The sequence below is a fragment of the Phoca vitulina genome, unplaced genomic scaffold (genome assembly GCF_004348235.1).
Source record: "Phoca vitulina isolate PV1807 unplaced genomic scaffold, GSC_HSeal_1.0 scaffold3, whole genome shotgun sequence".
In the NCBI taxonomy this organism is placed as follows: Eukaryota; Metazoa; Chordata; class Mammalia; order Carnivora; family Phocidae; genus Phoca; species Phoca vitulina.
This window is the reverse complement of record NW_022589706.1, coordinates 55618448-55639963: the sequence shown is the minus strand read 5'-3', so window position 1 is coordinate 55639963 and position 21516 is coordinate 55618448. Positions and strand designations below refer to the sequence as shown.

Genomic DNA, 21516 nt, shown 5'->3' with positions numbered 1-21516 from the left:
GCTCAGCTTCCTCATCTTTAAAACAGGGATAGGCATCTCTATGTTATGGGTTTGTTAGGGACTGAATGAGAAAATTCCTGTGAAGCCCCTGCTGCAGGATGTGGTAAGGATGGGTGTGGTTCTACTTCACATGGAAGGACCAAATCCAGCCTTCTTGGGCCTATCGCCTTGTTGTTCTACCATGGGGGCCAGCTGAGAGTGTTCAGTGCTTCTCAGAATGGCCTCCACAGCGGCTGTACCATCTTCATAGCAAAGTCAGTAGAGCCTTTTGGGTATTCAATCTATGACCTTGGTTTTGGTGACACCATTTCTACCCATGAGCTATGGCTACCATCTTTCCTTTACTACAAGTAGTTACTGAAGACCTTTTATGGCTTAATAGGGCTGTGGGCTTCATATTGACCTAAGGCTTGGCCCTCCCCCCTAGGGACCACAGTTGAATGCCTATGGAAACAGTATGTGAGCCAGGAGGTCAGAGCAGGGAGTGTCCCTCTCTCTGCCTCTGTGCTCAAAGCCAGCTGCCTCACACAATCTCCTTTTGGTTTTCTCCCCTAGAATATTGTGTTAAGGAACGGTTCCGAGACCTTCGACTCCTGGAAGAAGCCCCCTCTGCCTGTGTATGCCCAGTTCTATTTCTTCAATGTCACCAATCCAGAGGAGATCCTCAGAGGGGAGACCCCTCGGTTAGAAGAAGTGGGGCCATATACCTACAGGTGAGTCCTGACCACCTCCCTGCCATACCGGCCAAAAATACGGAGTGACCCCACTGTGGGCTGAGTCCGCGTCTCTTCCCACGAGCATCTTCTGTGCGCTGGGTGGGGGCACAGGTTTGGGTGACATCTGTCTGAAATGTTGCTGATGGTTGGCTCACGCCTGTGACACCTCGACAGAGAAGGCTTTGTGGACTAGGGCCAGTCTCAGGCTGTTATATTTAGAAGTGCAGCTGCTTCCTCCTGAGTTGGCTGTAAGTGATTATTGAGCCATGAAGAGCTGTTCCCTACCCCCAACCCTTTTAAGGTTACCCCTTGATTCTCTTAAATGACTTATAGGGCCTTCCTCTATTTCCGTCCCCCACATACTGTTTTCGACCAGGTCCTACAATTTGTTGTTTGTCTGTAGACAGGCCTTTCTGTTTCTTATTCACTCCTTTCCCCACCCCTCCTGGCTATGAGAGATAAGCAAGTGGCAGGGTAGGTTAGAGCCTTTGGCAGGGATGACCAATTCCAAACACAGGGGAGGTAGGAGAATCACTTCAATCATTTTTTAGAAGATTAGTAGAGGGAGGTGCTCAGGAATCTTATGGTCAGAGCATTTTCCCTGTTGTTGCAGTACCCACCTCTCCCACCCACCCACCCCCAATAATCTTTCCAACAAAATTTCTCCTTACCTAGTCTAAGAAAAACTAGAGGAGGGCACCTGGCTCGCTCAGTCGGAGGAGCGTGCAGCTCTTGATCTTAGGGTTATGAGTTCAAGCCCCAGGTTGGGTGTAGAGATTACTAAAAAAAATAAACTAAAAAACAACAGTAGAAGAAGCAGACAGCAAGATCTTTTTTTGTATAGAACTGCTAAATGGTAAAAATGCCTCACAATTCTGTCATAATCTATTGCTCAATAAATGGTTGCTGACTAATTCATATTATAAATCAGCGCTATTCCCTGGCAAGAATTCAGAGATAAAAATCTTGGTCCCATGGGGCACCTGGGAAGCTCAGTCGGTTAAGTGACCGACTCTTGGTTTCAGCTCAGGTCATGAGCTCAGGGTCCTGAGATTGAGACCCTGGTCAAGCTCTGCGCTCAGCGGGGAATTGGCTTGAGAGTCTTTCCCTCCCCCTCTGCCTCTTCCTGCCATATATGTGTGCGTGCACACGTTGTCTCTCTCTCTTAAATAAATATATAAATTAAATCTTTAAAAAAACATCTTGATCCCTGCCTCAGGTGTTCACAGTCTAGCCCTGGAGTTGAATTGCCTGTTTTGAATCTCACCTCAACCACTTACTAGTTTTCTGTGTCTCTGTTTCCTTACCTGGAGATAAAAATAGGACACCCAACCCAGGATTGTGATCGGGATTAAATGAGCCAATGAGTCAGTATTTAAAAAGTGCTTAGATGAATGCCTAGCACATACTTAGTGCTAATTAAGTGTTTGATATTATTATTCATCTTAGCGGATTGTTTTAGTCTATATAAACCAATATCCAGATTTGTAAAGATGAACTTTGTTGTCATATAAAGGAATTTTAAATAAAGACTTGGGTCTTTATTTTTAAAAGCAAAGTTTTGTATGGGTTTAATGCCTGCAGGAACTATGTGCAGGGTAGAGCAGATCTGTGTTTGTGGCTGAACCGCTCAGGGGTATTTAGAAGTTGACCTAAAATTAGGATCTGAATGTCCTGTTTATCTGCTTTTTCGTTTTGCAATTTTAACCATTTTCTATTGAGATTAAAAGAAAGCAATATAAAATGCATAACTATTTTTAAGTGTACAGTTCAGTACTGTTAAGTATGTTTTTACATTGTTGTGCAACAAATCTCTAGAACTCTTTCATCTTACAAAACGGACACTCTGTAACCATTAAATAACTCCCCTCCCCTTGCCCCCTAGCTCCTAGTAACCACCATTCTACTTTGTTTCTATGAATTGGACTGTCTTAGATACCTTGTGTGAACAGAACCATACAGTATTTGTTTTTTTGCTGTTTTTGTTTTTTCACTAAAATTTTTTGGGTGGGGGGAGACTGCCTCCACGTAAGAATGAACTCACCTGAGAACTAAGGAAAACAATTTGCCCTCGGAGTCTCCTGGACCTGTTCCTATGGTCATTATCCTCATTTGAGAAAAAGAGATGTGTTGTAATCATAACCCAGAAAAAAAACCAATATTCCATTAAAATGTCTTCCAGGCCATAGTGTCCGCCGGCTTAATGTGCTATTGTAGGTGTGGTCACGGGGATAAATAAATCCTAGGAGTAAAGCAGTGTCTGACTGTTAACCAACCTCCCTCCATGTTCCCGTTTTAGAGGGACCAAGACTTACTCCTGACAAAAGCCCCAGAACATCTTGCTAGGGGTTCTTAACCCTGGGTCCACGGATCCCTAAGGCCCATGGATAGAATTCAAAGTGGTCTGTGACTTAGGTGGGGAAAAAAATTATAATTTATCTTCAGTAACCACTCACTAAAATTTAGAATGTCCTTTGAGTATAAATGTAGGCAACAAACCACAGTGATGTAAGCAGTACCCGTGGCTTCATCACCAATGGAAACACAGATATTGTTGTGTCTCATGATAGATGTTGCTCAAGATACCGTTCATTTCCAGAAATGTTTCAGAAATGTTTCAAAATTACAGTACCTGTTAGACTTGCAGCTACATCTTATTTAAAGTGTCAGTAAAGAAGCGTGTATATTACCATATCACAGATTTTTTTAAATGATACCTGTATTTCGGTAATTGGCTTCCTTTGTAATCCTGAGTATTTTAGTCTCTGTATGTAAAAACATTTATCTGAGAAAGGGTCCATAGACTTGACCAGACTGCCATGGGGGCCAATGGCAATGGCATAGATGAAGGATCCTGAGAGCAGATCCAGGCGTTTGGAAGGCAGTTCGGTCACTCACTGATTGCTTCATATTTCCTTCCTCTGGTTTTTCTCCCTGCCCTGGTTTCTCTTCCATTCCACTGCCAAAGATGATTTCCCAAAGGGAAATCTGCCATTTCCTTCCATTCCCTGCTCAGGGCCCTAGAGACTCTTCCTGTGTGATGTTCCAGGCCTGAGCAATCTGGCTCCTTTTCTATGTCTAGCTTCTTTGTTTTATTTTAATTTAAATTTAATTTTTTGGCACTCTCAACCTCGGCTTTTATACTGATCAGAGCTATCCAATAGAAATTTACTCTAAGCCACATATGTTAGTTGAAAATGTTCTAGGAGTCACATTTTAAAAAGGTGAAATTAATTTTAGTATTTTATTTACCCCAGTACTATCCCAGTGTCCTTTCAACATGTAATCAATATCCAGAATTATTAATGAAATGCTTTACATCCTTTTTAATTTTTTTTTTTTAATACTAAGTCTTTCAAATCCATAACACATCTAATTTTGGACTAGCCAAGGTTCGAGTGTGTAATACAGCCATGTGGGGCTGGTGGCTACCATGTTGGACAGCGCAGTTCTAACTGTATTCCAGTTGTTTGTTGGTCCCCGACAGTGCTCTGCCATTTCAAGCTGTTCCCTCAGTCAAGAATGAACTCACCAGGACGCCTGGGTGGCTCCGTGGGTTGAGTGTCTGCCTTCAGTTCAGGTCATGATCCCAGGGCCCTGGGATCGAGTCCCACATCGGGCTCCCTGCTCAGTGGGGAGCCTGCTTCTCCCTCTCCATCTGCCTGCCGCTCCCCCTGCTTGTGCTCTCTCTCTCTCTCTGTCAAATAAATAAATAAAATCTTAAAAAATAAAAAAATAAAAGAATGAACTCACCACTACCTCTCTTAGCTCAAATGGTGCCTCTTCCTGAAACTTTCCCTGACTTTGGATGAGCTCTCCCTGGTATGTGTGTCTGTTACAAACTGACTAAATGCATTTTAACAATTGGTTACATATCTGTCTTTCTTCCCGATGTACTGAAACCTCAAGGAGGGGCAGAAACCAAGTCTTTCATACTGGAATATCCAGTGGCCGGTGAATATTTGTGAAACAAGTGAATGAAATATCCTCAGCTGTGGTTTAAATCCATAGGGACACAAGAGGAGAAATTGTGGAAATCTGCAGAACACAGGTAGCTCAGCTGGAACCATAGGACTTAATCGGGGAAGCCCAGGAGTCAAGGATAGGTTCAAGAAAGAGGAATAGGGTCTTGAAAATGAATGCCTTTGTTTAGGAACAGACGCTTGCATGCACAGTGCAAACTGCAGAGCCTTCCTGGCAGGGTGGAGTGCGTTGTGAGCTGAAATTTGCAGAAAAACATGGCTTTTTAGCAACACTTGTGGCCCTTCTAGTGAGCCTTTTGTAGTCATCTAGTGGATCTGATTTCTACCACTCGTGGTTTAATTATGCTATTGTTTAGACAAGACAGAACATTCCAGTAACTCCTGCCCCAGTGCTAGATAGTTCCATGGGTTCCCTCCCAACTGAGTCAGCTGACTTGATTGGGTCCACAGGGGCCTGGGGCAAAGGAAGGCGAAGGCATGCTGGCCTCCCACTGGTCAGTGTGGATTGGTCTTGCTGGTGGGAAATCTCTGAGAAGGGGGAAAGGACACGCCCTGATTAATTGGACATGCAATTTACAGTGGCACGTTTCCCCCAACTTTAGCATACTGGTAAGTTCAGTGTATTAATGTTTTTGGAAAAAGATGATGGCAGTTCCACCCTTAGATAAAAACCAGTCAGTCTGGTTTAAGGAATGTTGTGCGTTATTTACATTTGTATAAAGCTGTGGGTTGAGCAGCCCTGGACCGGGCCTGTTAGCGCAAAGCTAATTGGCCTCATGATCCTGTCGCTTACTGACATATTTGTCTAAAATGTGTATCCAATTTATGATGTGCACTGGCTTCTGCAAGCTTCTGGAGATCTTTTTTTATTTTGTCAGATTTCTTTTTCTTTTTTGCCTACTATTTAACATATCAAGAATTAAAAAGAAAATTCAATTTGTCCAAGGGCTCTTTCAACTAACTCTCATATTTCTAAGACATATTTGCAAAATTTACAATACCCCGTTAAAATATCTCCCATTTGAGTTTCTTAGTTTTGCGGTTTGGATAAATTTCTTTTTTAGGCTCATATTACTGTTTTGATAGTAAAGGAAAAGATGTCAGGGATAAATATCTCATAAGAGTATTTTTACTATTCATTGACCATTAAGTAGTATTGGATTATGAAATAATCAACATATACAATGTCGTATGTAGCATTTCCTTTAAAAGTATAAACTGTATCTTATATTGTTGACCTTAAAAGTAAAACAGCCAGTTATTTTCCAGCAAAATGGGTTTATTTGGGAATCGCAGAGGAATTACAATTCAGGACCTGCAAGCCATAGCAAACTGAAGGCAAGTCTGGAGATCAAAAGAGAAGAACGTTACTTTATAGAGGAAAGGAGGAATTGGGAGGGGCTGTTGGAAAAATGAGAATTCAGGGTGGTGATGGTTTCTTATTGGCTGAGCTTGTTCGGGGCAAGGAGAAATTGTTTTGGTTGCAGTCTGCAACTGAGGATGAGTTGGTAAGGTGTAAGAGCTCCCCCTTCTGGCCTCCTGACTATTTTAAATGAGGGTTTTATTGGGTTTCACATTTTAAAAATAACATATATAAGCAGTAAAGATAAACTTGAAAATAGAGTAAAGGAGAATACGACAAACTGCTACTATCCATGATTACACTGTCTCAGAGATAACCAATGCTGATATTTTAGTGGGTATCTTCTCAGCCATTTTTCTGTGGGTGAGTTTGACTTTTACATGGTTATCATACTATATATCTACATATGATATGCATATACATATACATTAATATGTCTGTTCTGTTCCCTTAATATTACATTGTAGGTATTAGCCCATGTTATGTCTTTGTCATGTAACTGAACCCAAGTTCATATGCCCAACACACAGGAAAGCCGGTCACCCAGACCAGGAATGTGCAGCAAGGAAAGGGTTTATTGGAGAGGCGTCGAAACGAAGAGACAAGGGGAGGGGAGGCCTCAAATCTGCCTCCCCAAAGGGTTTGGCTTGCATGTATTTAAGGATAAGGGGTCAGAATGTCATGGGGTATATACATTGAATGGAATATGCTGATTGGGTATAGGGAGAAAGGAGGTGTCCTCCTTTTCTGAGCATGTGTGTGCATTCAGGAATCATGTCTCTTCCTGGGCTCTGTGTTCATTAAATGGCAGTGGAAGCATGATATGCAGGGGAGAGGGAGATCTCAGGGTGTGTCATCACACAGGTTACTTTCGTTCACTGTTGGTCTTTTCTGCCCAACTACAAGAATTCTTCCCCATTTGTTCCAGACAGTCTCGGCTACTCTTATTGGTAACCAGTCAACTTCTGCAAAACAAACTCCTAAATCTATCCAGTTAACCGGAGTTTCCTTAGGGTAGAACCGTCAAGCATTTGTTAACTCAACATCTTGGGTTCAGTCTTTATACAAATACATTTTAATGTTGATAATCTTCAGGAGCTAGAGTGAATGTATTACAACACTTTGCTTAACCATTCCCTTCTTCTTGGTCAGCTCTCATTTCATCCTTTGATTCCCACACAGAATGACCATTCTCCCCATTTCTGAGCTTTAGAAGTCCTATTCTCTTCAAAGGTTTGATATTCAAGTCTATTTTCTTGTAGTTCTATTGTTTTACATTTAATTTCTCAGGGATCTAATTATCTCCTTACAATTTAGGAAAGGTAGGAACTTTGTTTAAACTTTTGAATTCTGCCCTATTAGCCCTTTGATCCTTTTCTCATCTCCAAGACCAGCTGTATACATTTTTTTTAAATGTCAAAGAGATGATAGAAAATTTAGAAATGCCATGGTTATTGTTTCATTATAAGAGAATACTTATCTCTTTTTCTAACCCTGACTCAAACTCTTCTCTGATACCACATTTTTTTCTCAGGATAGAAATGGAAGTGGCTTTAGATAAATTAGTTTTTTTTTTTTTTTAAATCTTTTAACTGCTTGAAAGTAAGAAAAATAGAAAATGATCCCTCCTGCCCCCCTTTCTTATCTTGTACAAAAGGTGGTGACCAGGTACTTGTGAGTTTTAAATGTACATGACAGTCCTGGCTGACTTACCTGCAGGAGACAGTTGGGTCAGGTTAACACTTCAAGGATGGGGGACCATTTCCATCTTTAGGAAGGAAACTATTTCTTGCACACCCCCAACAAATGCAGGTGGTGTTCTCCCTGCTGACTGCCCCCCACCCCCAGCTTTTTCTCAGTATTCTGCTTTGGGCTGTAGGTTTTTCAGTCTTTCTCTTGGTTGACAGGGCAGTGGTAACAGAAAGTTAAATACAGGTGCTACTCAGCACTGTTGGAAATGGAAAATATTCTTCTGCCCTTCAAGGTTCTTCTAGCTGGTCTAAGAATTAAATTGACATGAGACAAAGATTAACAGGAGAAAATCAAATTTAATTACCCACAAGAAACCCATGTAAGCATGAGATTCCAAAGACAGTCAGACAAAGGGAGGTATATATGTCATCCTGAACTAAGGAGAAGAGGATGGGAGTCTGGGACTTCAAAAGGAAGGAAAACAATTTGCAGGAAGATGAAGAAGAGTAAATTTTTGGTTGAATGTTTACAAGGCCACTCAGATACAAGGGGGTATAAAGGACTTTGGTCAAAGAGGCCTTGCTAGATGTCTCCCTGTCTACCATACCTAGTTCATATTCTAATGTGAATTTGTGGTGATGGCTGTCTCCCTGGAGCAGGTTCTCTATCTAAATTCTTTAAGGCAGTTAGCGTGAGGCCAAAGTTTCTTCCTTGGTGGTTTGGGCCGTGATTCTTTTCAGCGCAAAATAATGAACATGCCCAAGTGGCACATCCGGAGGCCGTCGTTCTGAAGCCCTACAGCACCCTGCCTTTGGGCCGCTTCCCTTGCTCTGCCCTTTCCTCCTTGGCAGTCCCGTCCACTCTGTGACTTCACTTCTCTGACATGGCTGAGAGGTTCATGTTCAGCCCAGCTGGCCCGGAGCTGCAGGCTGCTCTTCCTGAAGCTCCTCTGCTGTGCGTCCTCCTCCGTGGGACCACAGCTTTCTCCCAACTCCATTTAGGAAACCCATCCTACGGTTCATGCTGTGCTCTCTCTGCCTCTATTTGGAAACCCCTCGCCTCTCCCACCTGGGAGAAGCCTCCCCCTTCCATAACCGGCTCCTGCACAATGTTGACCTCAGGACTCCCATTCCAGTGGCCATCCCTCCCTCCTTTGGGTATCTGGCTAGCGCCTTGAGTCAGCTTCAGAGCACTTTCCACATGTGAAATGGTGTTGGAATGGCAGTCCTCCCATGCTGTACTGTGGAGTTCCTGCAAACAGGAACCAGATCTTTACATCTCTCCATCTCGAGAGCTTTGCACAAGCCCGCTTGCACATGGTATTAGTAACTATGCTTACTAAACACTTAGTATGTGCCAGGCAGTATTCTAACTGGATTACAAGCCTATGTGGATTTAATGCTCACAACAACCCTACAAGGAAGGCATCTTATTATCTCCATTTTAGAGATGAGGAAACTGAGGCACAGAATCAAGGAGTAACTTCTGAGTCACAGAGCTAGTAACTGAGGAAGTCAGGGTCGAATGCACAGCCTGGCAGTCAGCACCCGTGCTCCACCCAGCATGCTCGTGACTTCTGACAGTAGTTCTCAGCAGAGAGCAGTGGATGGGCGGAGAACCTAATGGCTGAAAGATGAGGATTATATGACAGTCCTACATGTAACTAATTTATCCAGCATCTCTGAGGAATTAGATATTGCATAGATGTTAATTGTCCAGCTAATTAAAGTTATTTCTTTTGGTTTCCTTATCTCAGGCTATTGGTTGCCTTCTGTGATGGTAAGATTTTATTTAATCATTCAGGAGTTTAAAAACTTTTTTGTTTTAAAAAGTAATAACTCTGTTTTACCCAAAAATAATTTTAAATGAAAAAGCTCTAAAATCAGTCTTGTATTTTCCTGCCTAATTAAGTAGTTCATGGTGTATAACTCAACCTTTTATTAATGTCTAGGGCCATCACTGTGATTGAAAAACAGTAAGCCAGGGGCACCTGGGTGGCTCAGTCAGTTAAGCGTCTGCCTTCAGCTCAGGTCATGATCCCAGGGTCCTGGGATCGAGCCCCGCATCAGGCTCTGCTTCTCTCTCTCCCTCTGCCGCTCCCCCCTGCTTGTGCTTTCTCTCTCTCTGTGAAATAAATGAAATCTTTAAAAAACAAAACAGTAAGCCATAATCTGAGCCTGTGATGTCCTGGGGCCTTGAACATCAGTAAGATTTATTAGCATCTACTAAGTACCAGGCACTTCAACTACAGTTCCTTAATTAATTGTCTAGGCATAAGGTTTGCTTTGCCATTTTTTTTTTTTTTAACTCTTGTGTCTCTTTCTGGAAGTTTCTTTAGTGTTGTTGGATGTGTAGAGCAGTAATGGCTCACTTCTTGCTCTCAGTCTGCTGTTCCCCAGGAGACCACCCTGCTTCTGGTTGACTACTGTTGAGAAGCTGTGGGGGAGGTTTGGGTAACCAGACTTGTTGGTATTATTATTAAAATCCCTCTTCTTCCCCGGTGGCCTCCCTGCAGTTCCAGCTGCTAAGAGGCTTGGGAGGGGAAACATTCTGGGTTTCCTCCATCAGTTGCTGTTTCAAGAGGGAGGCCCCTCACCCTCCCTCCGCTTGGCCTCTGAGGAGGGGAGGCCCCTTCTGACAGCCAGTAGCACTGTCTTCCTTCAGTTAGAACACAGGCCATATGTCAGTCATGTCTTAGGGTGGCTGGTGGCTGCAGGAAGTCATGTGGTGAGCTGTGAGTGACATGACATAGTCCCCTCATGCCTGCCAAGGGAATTAAGTATTTCTGTGGTTTGGGAATCCTTGGCTTTTAACTTTTGAAATTTATTGAGAAACCAAGTCAAGTTACCAAGGGCTTAAAGTGATTGGAAACTCCATGCTCAATTTCCCTTTAAAATGTTAGGTTCTTGCAGGGTAAACAATAAAGAAAAATTTAAAAAGCCATCTTCAGAGTCAGTAAATATAAACAAACATAAATGAAGCAGCCCCCAGGCTTGGAATTATTCCAGTCTCTAGGTTCGTGACATCTGGGTTCAGTGAAAAAAATGTTAAAAGCCTTAGCGAGGTTATCAGTTTTCATCATTAGTCTGGAAACTTGGCAGAGTTCATCCCTGGGCTTCTGCACCGGGGTGGGGGGGCGGATGTCCCAGCTCTTGGCTCCTTGGCCCGGCATTCTCTGAGTGCAAGTTGGTGTGTTCACCCTGGGGTCACTTTTTCCATTTCTAGTTCCTTAGTGCTCAGCCCAGGCCACTGTGGGGTCCTGGGCCACAAATACAAGGAGCTACACCTAGAGAAGGCTGTCCCCCTCACCTTCCCTGCAGGAGGCTCTGGGACAAGCCAGTGGTGGAGGGGTGCCCCTCTCCGTAGGCGGAAGCCTTGGCTGAGGTCCTCTTCTCCAGTTCTAACAAATCACTTTGCATTCACTTATGTGTAGAGTCAAGGAAAACCTTGGATATGGAGTCAGGTGACCAGGGTTCCAAACCTGGTCCTGACACTTGCTGGTGAGTCTGGGGCTCCTACTTTATGTGAATCTCCATCTTCTCATCCATCAAAAGACCGGGTTGTGGTTTCTATATATGGGTCTTCGGTGGCAAGCAAGAGAGACCAACTCTGGCTAATTTAAATAAAAAGGGAAATTATTTGAAGGCTATAAAGTGGGTTACAGACTCCAAGGGGCAGCTGGGGCAGTTGGGAAGACAGGGGCAGGATCCAGGGCAACTTTATAGGTCCAGGTCACAGGGGTGCACGGGTCCTCGCATGCTGTATGCACCCCTGCTGGAGGAAGCCGTCTTTCTACTGGGTTTTCCATCTTGAGGCTCTGTGCTCAGGAACAGAAGCCAAGGGAATGAACTGGTCGAGCTTGGGTCCCTCACCACTGCCCAGTGCAGGAGAGGAAGGAGAACAGGGCTCTGAGCAGAAAGGAAATGAATGGGCATCAGACAGCCAGAGTCTGCTGACCGACCGCACGAGCATTTGACGCTACGTACAGCCTCTGTCAGGTTTTGTACTGATTCCTCGTAACTGGAAGTGTGTGTAAGTTTTCTCTCTCTCCTATTTGGCATTTGTTAGAGGCATTCATGGGTTTCATCCTGCAGATAATTTATTTTTTATTTATTTATTTTTTAATTTTTTTAATAGAGTTTTTTTTTTTAAGATTTTTATTTATTTATTTCACAGAAAGAGACAGCGAGAGAGGGAACACAAGCAGGGGGAGTGGGAGAGGGAGAAGCAGGCTTCCCGCTGAGCAGGGAGCCCGATGTGGGGCTCGGTCCCAGGACCCTGGGATCAAGACCTGAGCTGAAGGCAGACGCTTAACGACTGAGCCACCCAGGCGCCCCCCTGCAGATATTTATTAAGCACCTCTTAAGGGAGGCCAGGTCTGACTCCGCTAACGCCCGTCTGTGCCCTGTGTCCCCATCTGTCACACAGTGGGGCAGACACTCTCACCTCCGTCTGGGCCACAGCCTTGCCGTAAGGACTAAATGACATCAGATAAAATTGTGTGGTTAAATCCTTTGAGGAGCCATGCAGGCTCAGATATTTATTTATTGGGCATAGCTTGGTGCTTAGATAAAGAGCAAAGACACCTATTTTGATGCATCTCTGTATATACGTTTGTTTGTTATTTGCTTGTCTATTTTTATTTTAAATTCGAGAAATTGAGGTTTCGTTAGCTTGCCTGCAGTCTACCTGAGGCATTAAGATAATCCCTTCACAATCTAAATGATGTCACTAAGCAGTTTAGTGCCAAAGACATGGTACCGACAGCCCCCTCCATAGGTGTTCAGGGGTGTGGCTGTGGTCAGGAAAATCCTGGGAAGGGGGGGGTAGCCCTTGTAGCTTTGTCAGAATTATAAACTCTTATTGATTAGCTCTGTCCAGTAGAAATATAATGTGAACCACATATGTAATTTAAGATTTTTCCAATAGCCACATCTGGAAACAAAGCAAAAAGAAACAGGTGCAATTAATATGAATAATATTTTTTTATTTTACCTATTGTATTTAAAGTTGTATAATTTAAAAGCAGGTAATCAACATAAAAATTTAAGGAGATATTTTATACTCCTTTTTTTGTGCTGTTTTTGAAATCTGGTGTGTCTTTTACCGTCACAACACATCTCAGTTTCGATTAGTCACAGTTCAAGGGCTTAGTAGACATGTGGCTCCCGGGTCAGACAGCTCAGCCCTGGACAGAATAGGAAGAAGACAAGGCAAGGAGCAGAGGGAGAGAGAGAAGCAGTAGACGCTGGAATTTAGTGAACATCGACTATGGACCAGGCAGGGCCAGCACTAGTGCAAACCATTGGATGAACCAACTATCAGATCCTGTTTTTATTTAGAATTTTGATATTTTGTTCATCATGAATGTTTTTGCATTAGTTTTGACCTTAAAAAACGCATTGCAATATGATATGCCTTCATTCCAGAGTGTTCTGGCACCTCTGATATTTTGCACTCAAGGCAAGTGCTCCCCCAACCCTAATGAGGCCCTGGCTCCAGGCACTTTCTGTGAACTTAATACTTCATGGGGGGCATGAACCTGAACCAAACTGAGCTATATTACGAAAACCAGGAGCAAACTCCTCTAATTTACTAAGCCTTGGGCATTTATTTTGTTAAATGAATTTTCAGCTGAATTCACGCTAGAAATAAAAAGACTTTGGAAAATAAGTTGAAATTCAGACTGAATCTGTGAACTGAAAAGTTTGAAAATTTTTCAGGAGCAAACTGTAACACAAGAGAGAGTTCATTGGCTTTCATTTCTTGGTCAGGGTAACCCTGGGCCATCGTTTCCTCTGTTGTAGGGGAAAAGAATGAAAAGGACAGTGTTTTGAGAAGACTATCCAAGGCCTTATTTCCTTCCCACATTCTACTTTAGTCTCCGGTGTTTAGGAGGTCGGTATCTGTAGGCTCTCTCGTTAATGCTTATAGTGGAATGTTGTATTGGAAATAAGTTTGATGCTAAAAGAAAGGTCAAGTATTGCTTTTTAAAGTGGTACCAATTTCAAACAGAATCCTTTTCTTTCTTTTAGGGAACTCAGAAACAAAGCAGATATTCAATTTGGAGATAATGGAACGACAGTATCTGCTGTTAGGAAAGAGGCCTATGTTTTTGAACGAAATCAATCTGTTGGAGACCCTAAAGTTGACTTAATTAGAACATTAAATATTCCTGCGGTGGTAAGTAGGCATTTTTAGTATCATTATTGTGGATTTTAGAAGAAAGGAAAAAGCTAAGTTAAGGCTATTACGTTTTTACATTTAGGAGTTATTATGTTAAAAATATATGTATATAAAAATAGAAATATATGTTTACACTTCCCTTCCTTAGAGTTCATCTGAGACTTTTTTCTGAGATTTTTCAAATGGTGACATAATCTTTTCAAAGATGTTTTCAATGGTTCAAAGATAAGGTCTTTTCAAATGGTGACATAATGCAAATTTTAGGATTCTTCCCCCCCCCCCCCCCCCCAGTTTCTTGCTGTGTGTTCAGGATCAGCTCTTGTGCAAATAAGTATGTCCCTAGGATTTTTTTGAGGGGTGGGGGTGGATAGCGAATAATTTTTTAAAGATTTATGTGTCCCTTGTTTTGGTTCAGAAGGTCCCAGCAACAGAATTTGCATACCACTTCTCAGTCTAGATTTCGACCTTAGGTTTTTTAATTCTCAAAATATAGACTGACTTTCACCCCCCTTAATAAGTAGCAGAGACTGGGTGCTGATTACAGCCTAGCAGGATTTCACTGGGCTCAGTTATGACAATCCCATCTAAGAAAGATGCAGGAGACCCAGAAAACTTTCCTATTCACCTACAGCAACCCCCTCTGAGGCTCCCATTCTACGACGACACATGAGCTGGACACTCAATGGTGGACCCAGGACTTAGAAATTACTAGATCCTAGATTTGACTTAGCCCTGCTGCCTACACCTGCAGGTTTTTTGTTTTTGTTTTTTTAAAGTCTATGATACTGTTAGATAGGTTTCTTATTTATTTATTTGACAGAGAGAGACACAGCCAGAGAAGGAACACAAGCAGGGGGAGTGGGAGAGGGAGAAGCAGGCTTCCCGCCGAGCAGGGAGCCCAGTGGGGGGCTCGATCCCAGGACCCTGGGATCATGACCTGAGCCGAAGGCAGACACCTAACGACTGAGCCACCCAGGTGCCCCCTCCTGCAGGGTTTAAAGTGAGGGGCCAGCCTCTGGCTTGGATCACAGGGGCAGTGGCGCCACCTTGTGGCTAAAGATGCCAGTGTATTTACAAGAGTTTTTCTCGTTCCATTGGCAGTGTGGAGAGAACTCAAGAACTAGCTGCAGATGGGAATGCTAAGCTCAAACTTACAATATATAATACTGAGAAAGGACAACAACTGAAGAGTCTTGTTCTTGCACACGCATCCAGGGAGGATCTTTCTGGCTGATTTTGCAGCTATTCAGTCTTAACATTTACTTTTAAGCCTCTTTGCCGAAGGGGCAGTAGGAGAGTGGGGCGGGGATTCTATCTGAACTTGCCTGTCCTTCTCAGACTGCCATGGAATGGGCCCAGTTCCGCTTCCTCCGGGAGCTCATCGAGGCCCTGTTGAAGGCCTATCAGCAGACGCTCTTTGTGACCCACACCGTGGACGAACTGCTCTGGGGCTACAAAGATGAGATCTTGTCCCTCATCAACATTTTCAAGCCAGAGATCTCTCCCTATTTTGGCCTGTACTATGGGGTAAGTTGACTTTTCTTTTCAGAACCTCTTTATTCATCTGACTGGGGCGGGGGGGGGGGGTGCGGAGGAGGGGGCGCTCCAAGCCAGATTTCATCTTCACTTCGGGTTTCTTCCAGAAGACCAAAATTGCCTGGAATTCTAGATGTCTTGTAGAGCTTGTGAAAAATAAGAAAGTGTTTTAGTTTTTAGGGAAAAAAAATCCTTCTCCCACAATTTCAACATGCTACTAGCACTGACTTTGAATGAGAGCAGCTATGAAAAATAGATAGAGTGTGACTGTGCCATTAATCAGGTGCGATCTTTCAAAGTGTCATAAAGTCAGTGATCAAGGCCAAGTCTCCACTGAGCCCATGCATCAGCCTGACAGAGACAAGTAAGAAACTAAATAGGAACGCGTAATCCATTAGGGGTGGTAGCTACATGTTACATTTTCAGACATGTCATTCACCAAAGAGACTGGTTGATTTGAAACTCTGTGTCGCTCATCTGTGATTTCTTATGCTTGTAAGGGGAATTTTGTGTGGTTCCTTGCAGATTTTATTCCCTTTGGCTTGACATAAATTTCAGCCTTCAAGTAATTATTATTCAAAGCAAATGTTATTGCTGCCTGAGTTTCAAATGCATTAAAGTTAAAAGGAATTTTAAAAATCCGTCTTCCCCCACCAAAAAAACCAACAAAAATAAAAAACAGAAACCTGCGTAAAATGGATAGTGAGATGTGGGTAATGACAAAAACTCAAAAGAAAGTGTTAGATGAAAGGTGGAGTCTGAGATTGTGATGAATTTCTTCATCTTTAAGTTTGTAGTTATTCTCTGGTTGTCACTACTCAAGAATCTCACCCTTATCCTGTCATTTCCTAGCATGTTCCTCTGTGTCTATGGCAAATGGTATACATTTGTGCCTTCGAGGGTATACAAAACTTGGACATCATCCAAACAAAATAGTAAAAAAGTTTTTAACATGATATATGCAAGAGGTGGGGGCTCCTAGGCATAGGGCTGGGCTGACCCTGAATCCTTCATTCTGGGGGAGTAGACTTGATGATGCTCCCGAGAAGATCCCATCTGATTGGAGCCCAGGTTCCACAAGACCAGAGGAAGCACTGATTTCTTGTTAAACTGTGACTAGACCTCCCTTCTCGAAAAAATTTCAGAACTTCTAAGAGAAATACAACAAAGCTTTTTTTAAAAAAATTATATTTATTATATTATGTTATATTATATAATGTATATTTTTTAGAGGGGGGAGGGACAGAGGGAGAGGGAGAGAGAATCTCAAGCAGGCTCCACGCCCAGCACAGAGCCTGACTCGGCTCAGATCTCACGACTCCGAGATCACCACCTGAGCCAAAATCAAGAATCAGACACTTAGCTGACTGAGCCACCCAGGTCGCCCAACAAAGTTTTCCTTAAGGCCCTTTGGGTCCCAGGGGCTTCCATCCACCTGCCAAGCAGATCCTGTTCCTAAGACCTCAGTATTTTTCAGGTAACTTCCATTGTATAGCCTGCTTTTTTTTGTTTTTACATCATTGACTTCATCAGACTTGTAACTAAGATCCTTTTATATCTTTTTAAAATGTAACCCACATTTATGGACTGGTTAAGAAATTGGCATTTTTGCTTTCCCAAGGCAAGGATGTGTTGTTTTATGTATTTATTTACTTCTTTCTTCCTTTCTCTGTCCTTGCCCTTTACCACTCCTTGCAGACACCACTGTATCTCCACAGGGCCCCACTAGTAAAAAGCGCTGTGCCATTGCTTAGTTAGATTAGTATGTTGAGTGCATTTCCCACAGCCAGGAATAGAGCCTAAGACCTGGAAACAGAGAGCCTGGATTTACGTTCTGACTTTTTCACTTGATAACTGTGGGGCTATTTCTGAACCTCGGTTTCATCATGTGTGACTTGAGGCTTCCAAAGCTGTTTTGCAAGGCTAAGTGAGAAGTCCATAAAATGCTTTGCAAACTATAAATCGCAGTACGCATTTCAGGAGCCGCCATTCTTTCTCCCCATGACTGGCTCCAGAGAGTACCCTGAATTCGTATGAATGACTGGTATATCTTTCCATTTGGGACGCAAATAAACTACCTGTGGTGTTGTTGCTTAAAAGGCAGTGTTTCTGGTCAGTTTGTCATCTGCTCTGGTCAAATACTGATTCTTTAGCCAATAGCACAAAAGTTCACACTTGAGCCGCCATTCATTCGAAGACCGGGACAGGCTGTGTAGGGGGCACACCTCCCTTGGCACCCACTCCTCGGCCCCTGCCCGAGCCTGGCCGGAAATCTTTCCTGAATCCTGGTGGTCTTGTGCGAGCGTTCCCCTCGGATGCACCAGGCTTGCATGCCTGCCCCGCCTGCTCCGCGACACATGATGAAGAGAGAAATCTTGGCGAATGCCACTGAGCACTTTTCCTTCAAAGACTCTAGTGATGAAACAGCCAAACAATTAATGGGGAGGGACAGGGTGTGAGAACGAACAGGATGAGTGAATGTAGAATATTGGCACAGAACTTCTGAGAAGAAGGGACCTGGTTAAATATCAGATGCTCACATTTGCATTTTGCAGGGCCAATCAGCATATTTTTACCCACGGATTTTAGGGCGCCTCTGTTCTCCTTGGTGTTGGAGTGCCAGCGTCTTTGAGAGATCAGCCAGTCCAGCCTGTCCTTCGGGGGCGGGGGTGGGGATCATGCTTAGGTTACAGTAGTGGCAGGACTGTGGTGGTCCTAGCTCAGGGCCCCTCTCCATCTCCTGCAGTAATATGTTCCTTGTATCCCGCACACATCCCTGCCATCCTGACATAAAACCTCTTGATTCCTGCTTGTCCTCAAGGAGGTTCTAGCAAGAGACAGGGAAGCATGCACATGCAATGTCTGACTCTTGAGCAGAAAACGGCTGGGGAGAACCCTTTGTGAATCACTGTGAAACATTTAAATGCTTCTCTACTTTGCTTAGCCCATGTCGAGTTAAGTGGAGGACTTTAGGAAATAGCATCCATTCATTTTTAAAATTGGTGGTTCAGCATTTTTTACAAAGAGTATTTGAATTTTCTCTAAGTTGGTGTAGTGTTCACATTGCTGGTCCTAAAGAGTTCTTTCTCATATCTTAAAGTCACGTGAAGCTTCATGTGGGGAACACGACATGACCATTATGTATGTGGACCAAGTTGATATATTGACATAGTTGGCGAAATAATGTTAAGTGATGGAACGAAGAACCAAAGTAGGCAGAACACATGAGAATTCACAAAGGGTATGAATGTTTTTTAAGGTAAAGAGCTGAATGATATGAGAAAAGGGTTCAAACTCCGGGAATATAGAAATGCAAAAAGAGATAAGAAGCCTTTTTCTTTTTTGGTTCATCTAATTAGCAGAGCTTAACAAAAGTAACTTGGGGAATGTAAACTGATTTACCCTGCTATTTCCACCACTTTCCTGCTGGGCAACCTTGAGCAACTTGATAATATGTATCAAAAGGCTTAAACATGTTGGTGTCCTTTTCTCTAGTGATTTTACTTTTATGGGTCTGTGTAGAAAACAAAAGTACTGACAACGCTTTTAGGCATAAAGATATTCATACAACATTATTTGTAGTAGCAAAAAAAATGCAAAATTAAATATCCAATAATAAGAGAATAATTAATTATTTCTACATAATGTTGTAGAGTCATTAAATTACACCTATGAAGAACTTTTGGTAACATGGGAAATATGTTAAGTAAAAAATTGTGTGTGTGTGTGTATAAATATATGCACAATTACATATATGTATAAAAATTATGTGTATATATATATTACATATATATAATTTATCTTAGTTCAATAAGCAAATCTTGTATAGAAAAGAAACTGAAAAGAAACAGACCAAAGTTCCCATGGTTAAGAGAATGATGAATAATGGGCACTTTAAAAAAAAAAGATTTTAGATTTTATTTAATTATAAAGAGAGAGAGCACGAGTGGAGGGTGGGAGGTTGCAGGCAGAGGGAGAAGCAGACTCCCACCGAGCAGGGAGCCTGATGCGGGGCTCGATCCCTCATGACCGGAGCTGAAGGCAGATGCATAACCTACTGAGCCACCCAGGTGCCCCTGGGCACTTTTTTTATACATCATTCTGGATTTTCTAATGAGATTTTGTTACTTTTATAATCAGAAAAAATGTTTTACTTCTATAATCAGAAGAAAAACCTATTTTATTTATTTATTTTTTCAAAATAAAGCAGAACACAAGTCCTGTGCATCACCAAAATGCATCTGTGTTAATACGCAAGAAGGTATCTTTGGCAGACCTCAAAAGATCGCTTAAAGCAATGGAAATAGAACAGTCTTTGGTTATTGTCTTCTTCTTAGCTTATCTACAAAGTGCCTGTCACATAATAAGCATTGAAAAGAATGAAAACAATTATAATAATAGTATTAGAATGGACGCACCATGAAGGCCGTAGTTTTGTTCACTGATTTCCAGTGCTAGACACACGGTAGGCATTCAGCAAGTGCTCGCTAGTAGATGAATGAGTACCGCAGCCCGGTCAGCACATCAGCCTGTGGGGTGTGGGGTTACAGAGCTGGGCTTCAGTCCTAGCTCCACCATTGGCTGGTTGAGTGATCTGGGCAAGTTATTTAACTTCACTTTGTTTCAGATTTGTCATCTATAGAATGAGGGTGAAAGAGTGCTTGTCTGTATTTGTTTCCCATTGCTGCTATAACAAATGGCCGTAAACCTAGGGGCTTAAAACAACACGGATTTATTATCTCACAGTTCCAGATGTCAATAGTCCTAAAAGCAGGGTGTGGTCAGGGCTGTGTTCCTTTGGAGGCTCTCAGGGGAAATCCACCTCCTTGACTTCTACAGCTTCTGGAAGCAGGCTTCATTTCCCAATAGGGAAACATCTTCACTCTCAGTCTCTCCAGCTGACCTCTGCTTGTCATCACCGTTACTACTCTGACCTGGCCCTCCTGCCTCTCTTTGTAAGAACCTCTGTGATTACATTGGATCCACCCAGGTAATCCAGGATAATTTCCCCATCTCAAGATCCTTAACTTAATCACATCCACAAAGTCCCTCTTGCTATATTAGACAACAGATTCACAGGTTCTGGGGATTAGAATGTGGACATATTTGGGGGGCCATTATTCTGTCTACCACACTATCTTATGTGATGGTGATGAGGATTTCATGAGATAATCCATACTACAATTTTAGAGCAGTACCAGGAATATTATAAATACTCAATAATTGTTAGCTCATATTACTTTATTATTATAGAGGAACTAGTACCCATGCTATTTCCCAGAAATCAAAAAGCTCTATCTTCAGATAAAGAATTTGTAACGATATAGGTTGTCTGCATGTGCCCTTAAGAAGTGTAACTTGGTGGGGCACCTGGGTGGCTCAGTCAGTTAAGCATCTGCCTTCGGCTCAGGTGATGATCCCAGGGTCCTGGGATCAAGCCCCACATCGGGCTCCCTGCTCATTGGGGGGTCTGCTTCTCCCTCTCCCTCTGCTGCTCTCCCTGCTTGTGCTCTCTCTCTCTGTCTAATGAGTAAATAAAATCTTAAAAAAAAAAAAAAAGAAGAAGTGTAACTTGGAGAGAATGTACAGGTGAAGAAAGCTTACTTGAAAATGGGACTATATTAATACCACTTTCTTCTGTTGCAGCTAATGTATAATAGTGTCCTGGTCTTGGACTTACGCTTTCTTATTTTTTGTTATTAAGCTATAATTCACTTATCATAAAATTCACCATTTTAAAATGTACAATTCAGCGGTTTTTAGTATATTCACAAGGTTGTGCAACCACCACCACTGTGTAATTTTAGAACATTTTCATCATCCTCCCCAAAAAAACCACATACTCAGTAGTCACTTCCATTTCTCCCCTTCCACTAACCTACTTTCTGTCTCTATGAATTTGCCTGTGAATCTATAGAAAATTTTTAATGGTTAAAAGGTTTGTGTCTTTTGGTTTTCTTTTTGCTTTTGTAAAGAAAAGTAAGATTATGCTTTTTGTTTGAAACAGAACATAAGTAATCCCCCCACATACCTGCCCAAC

General features: G+C 42.5%; 1 protein-coding gene across 1 annotated transcript in view; it reads left to right on the top strand.

Annotated features, from left to right (window-relative positions):
* SCARB2 (scavenger receptor class B member 2) overlaps nucleotides 1-21516 on the top strand; it is a 78567-nt gene that overhangs the window by 21370 nt on the left and 35681 nt on the right. Inside the window, exons 2-4 of the mRNA XM_032400567.1 lie at nucleotides 556-713; nucleotides 13790-13937; nucleotides 15279-15467. Of these exons, the coding sequence (XP_032256458.1) occupies nucleotides 556-713; nucleotides 13790-13937; nucleotides 15279-15467 (495 nt within the window). The remainder of the gene's footprint in view (nucleotides 1-555; nucleotides 714-13789; nucleotides 13938-15278; nucleotides 15468-21516) is intronic.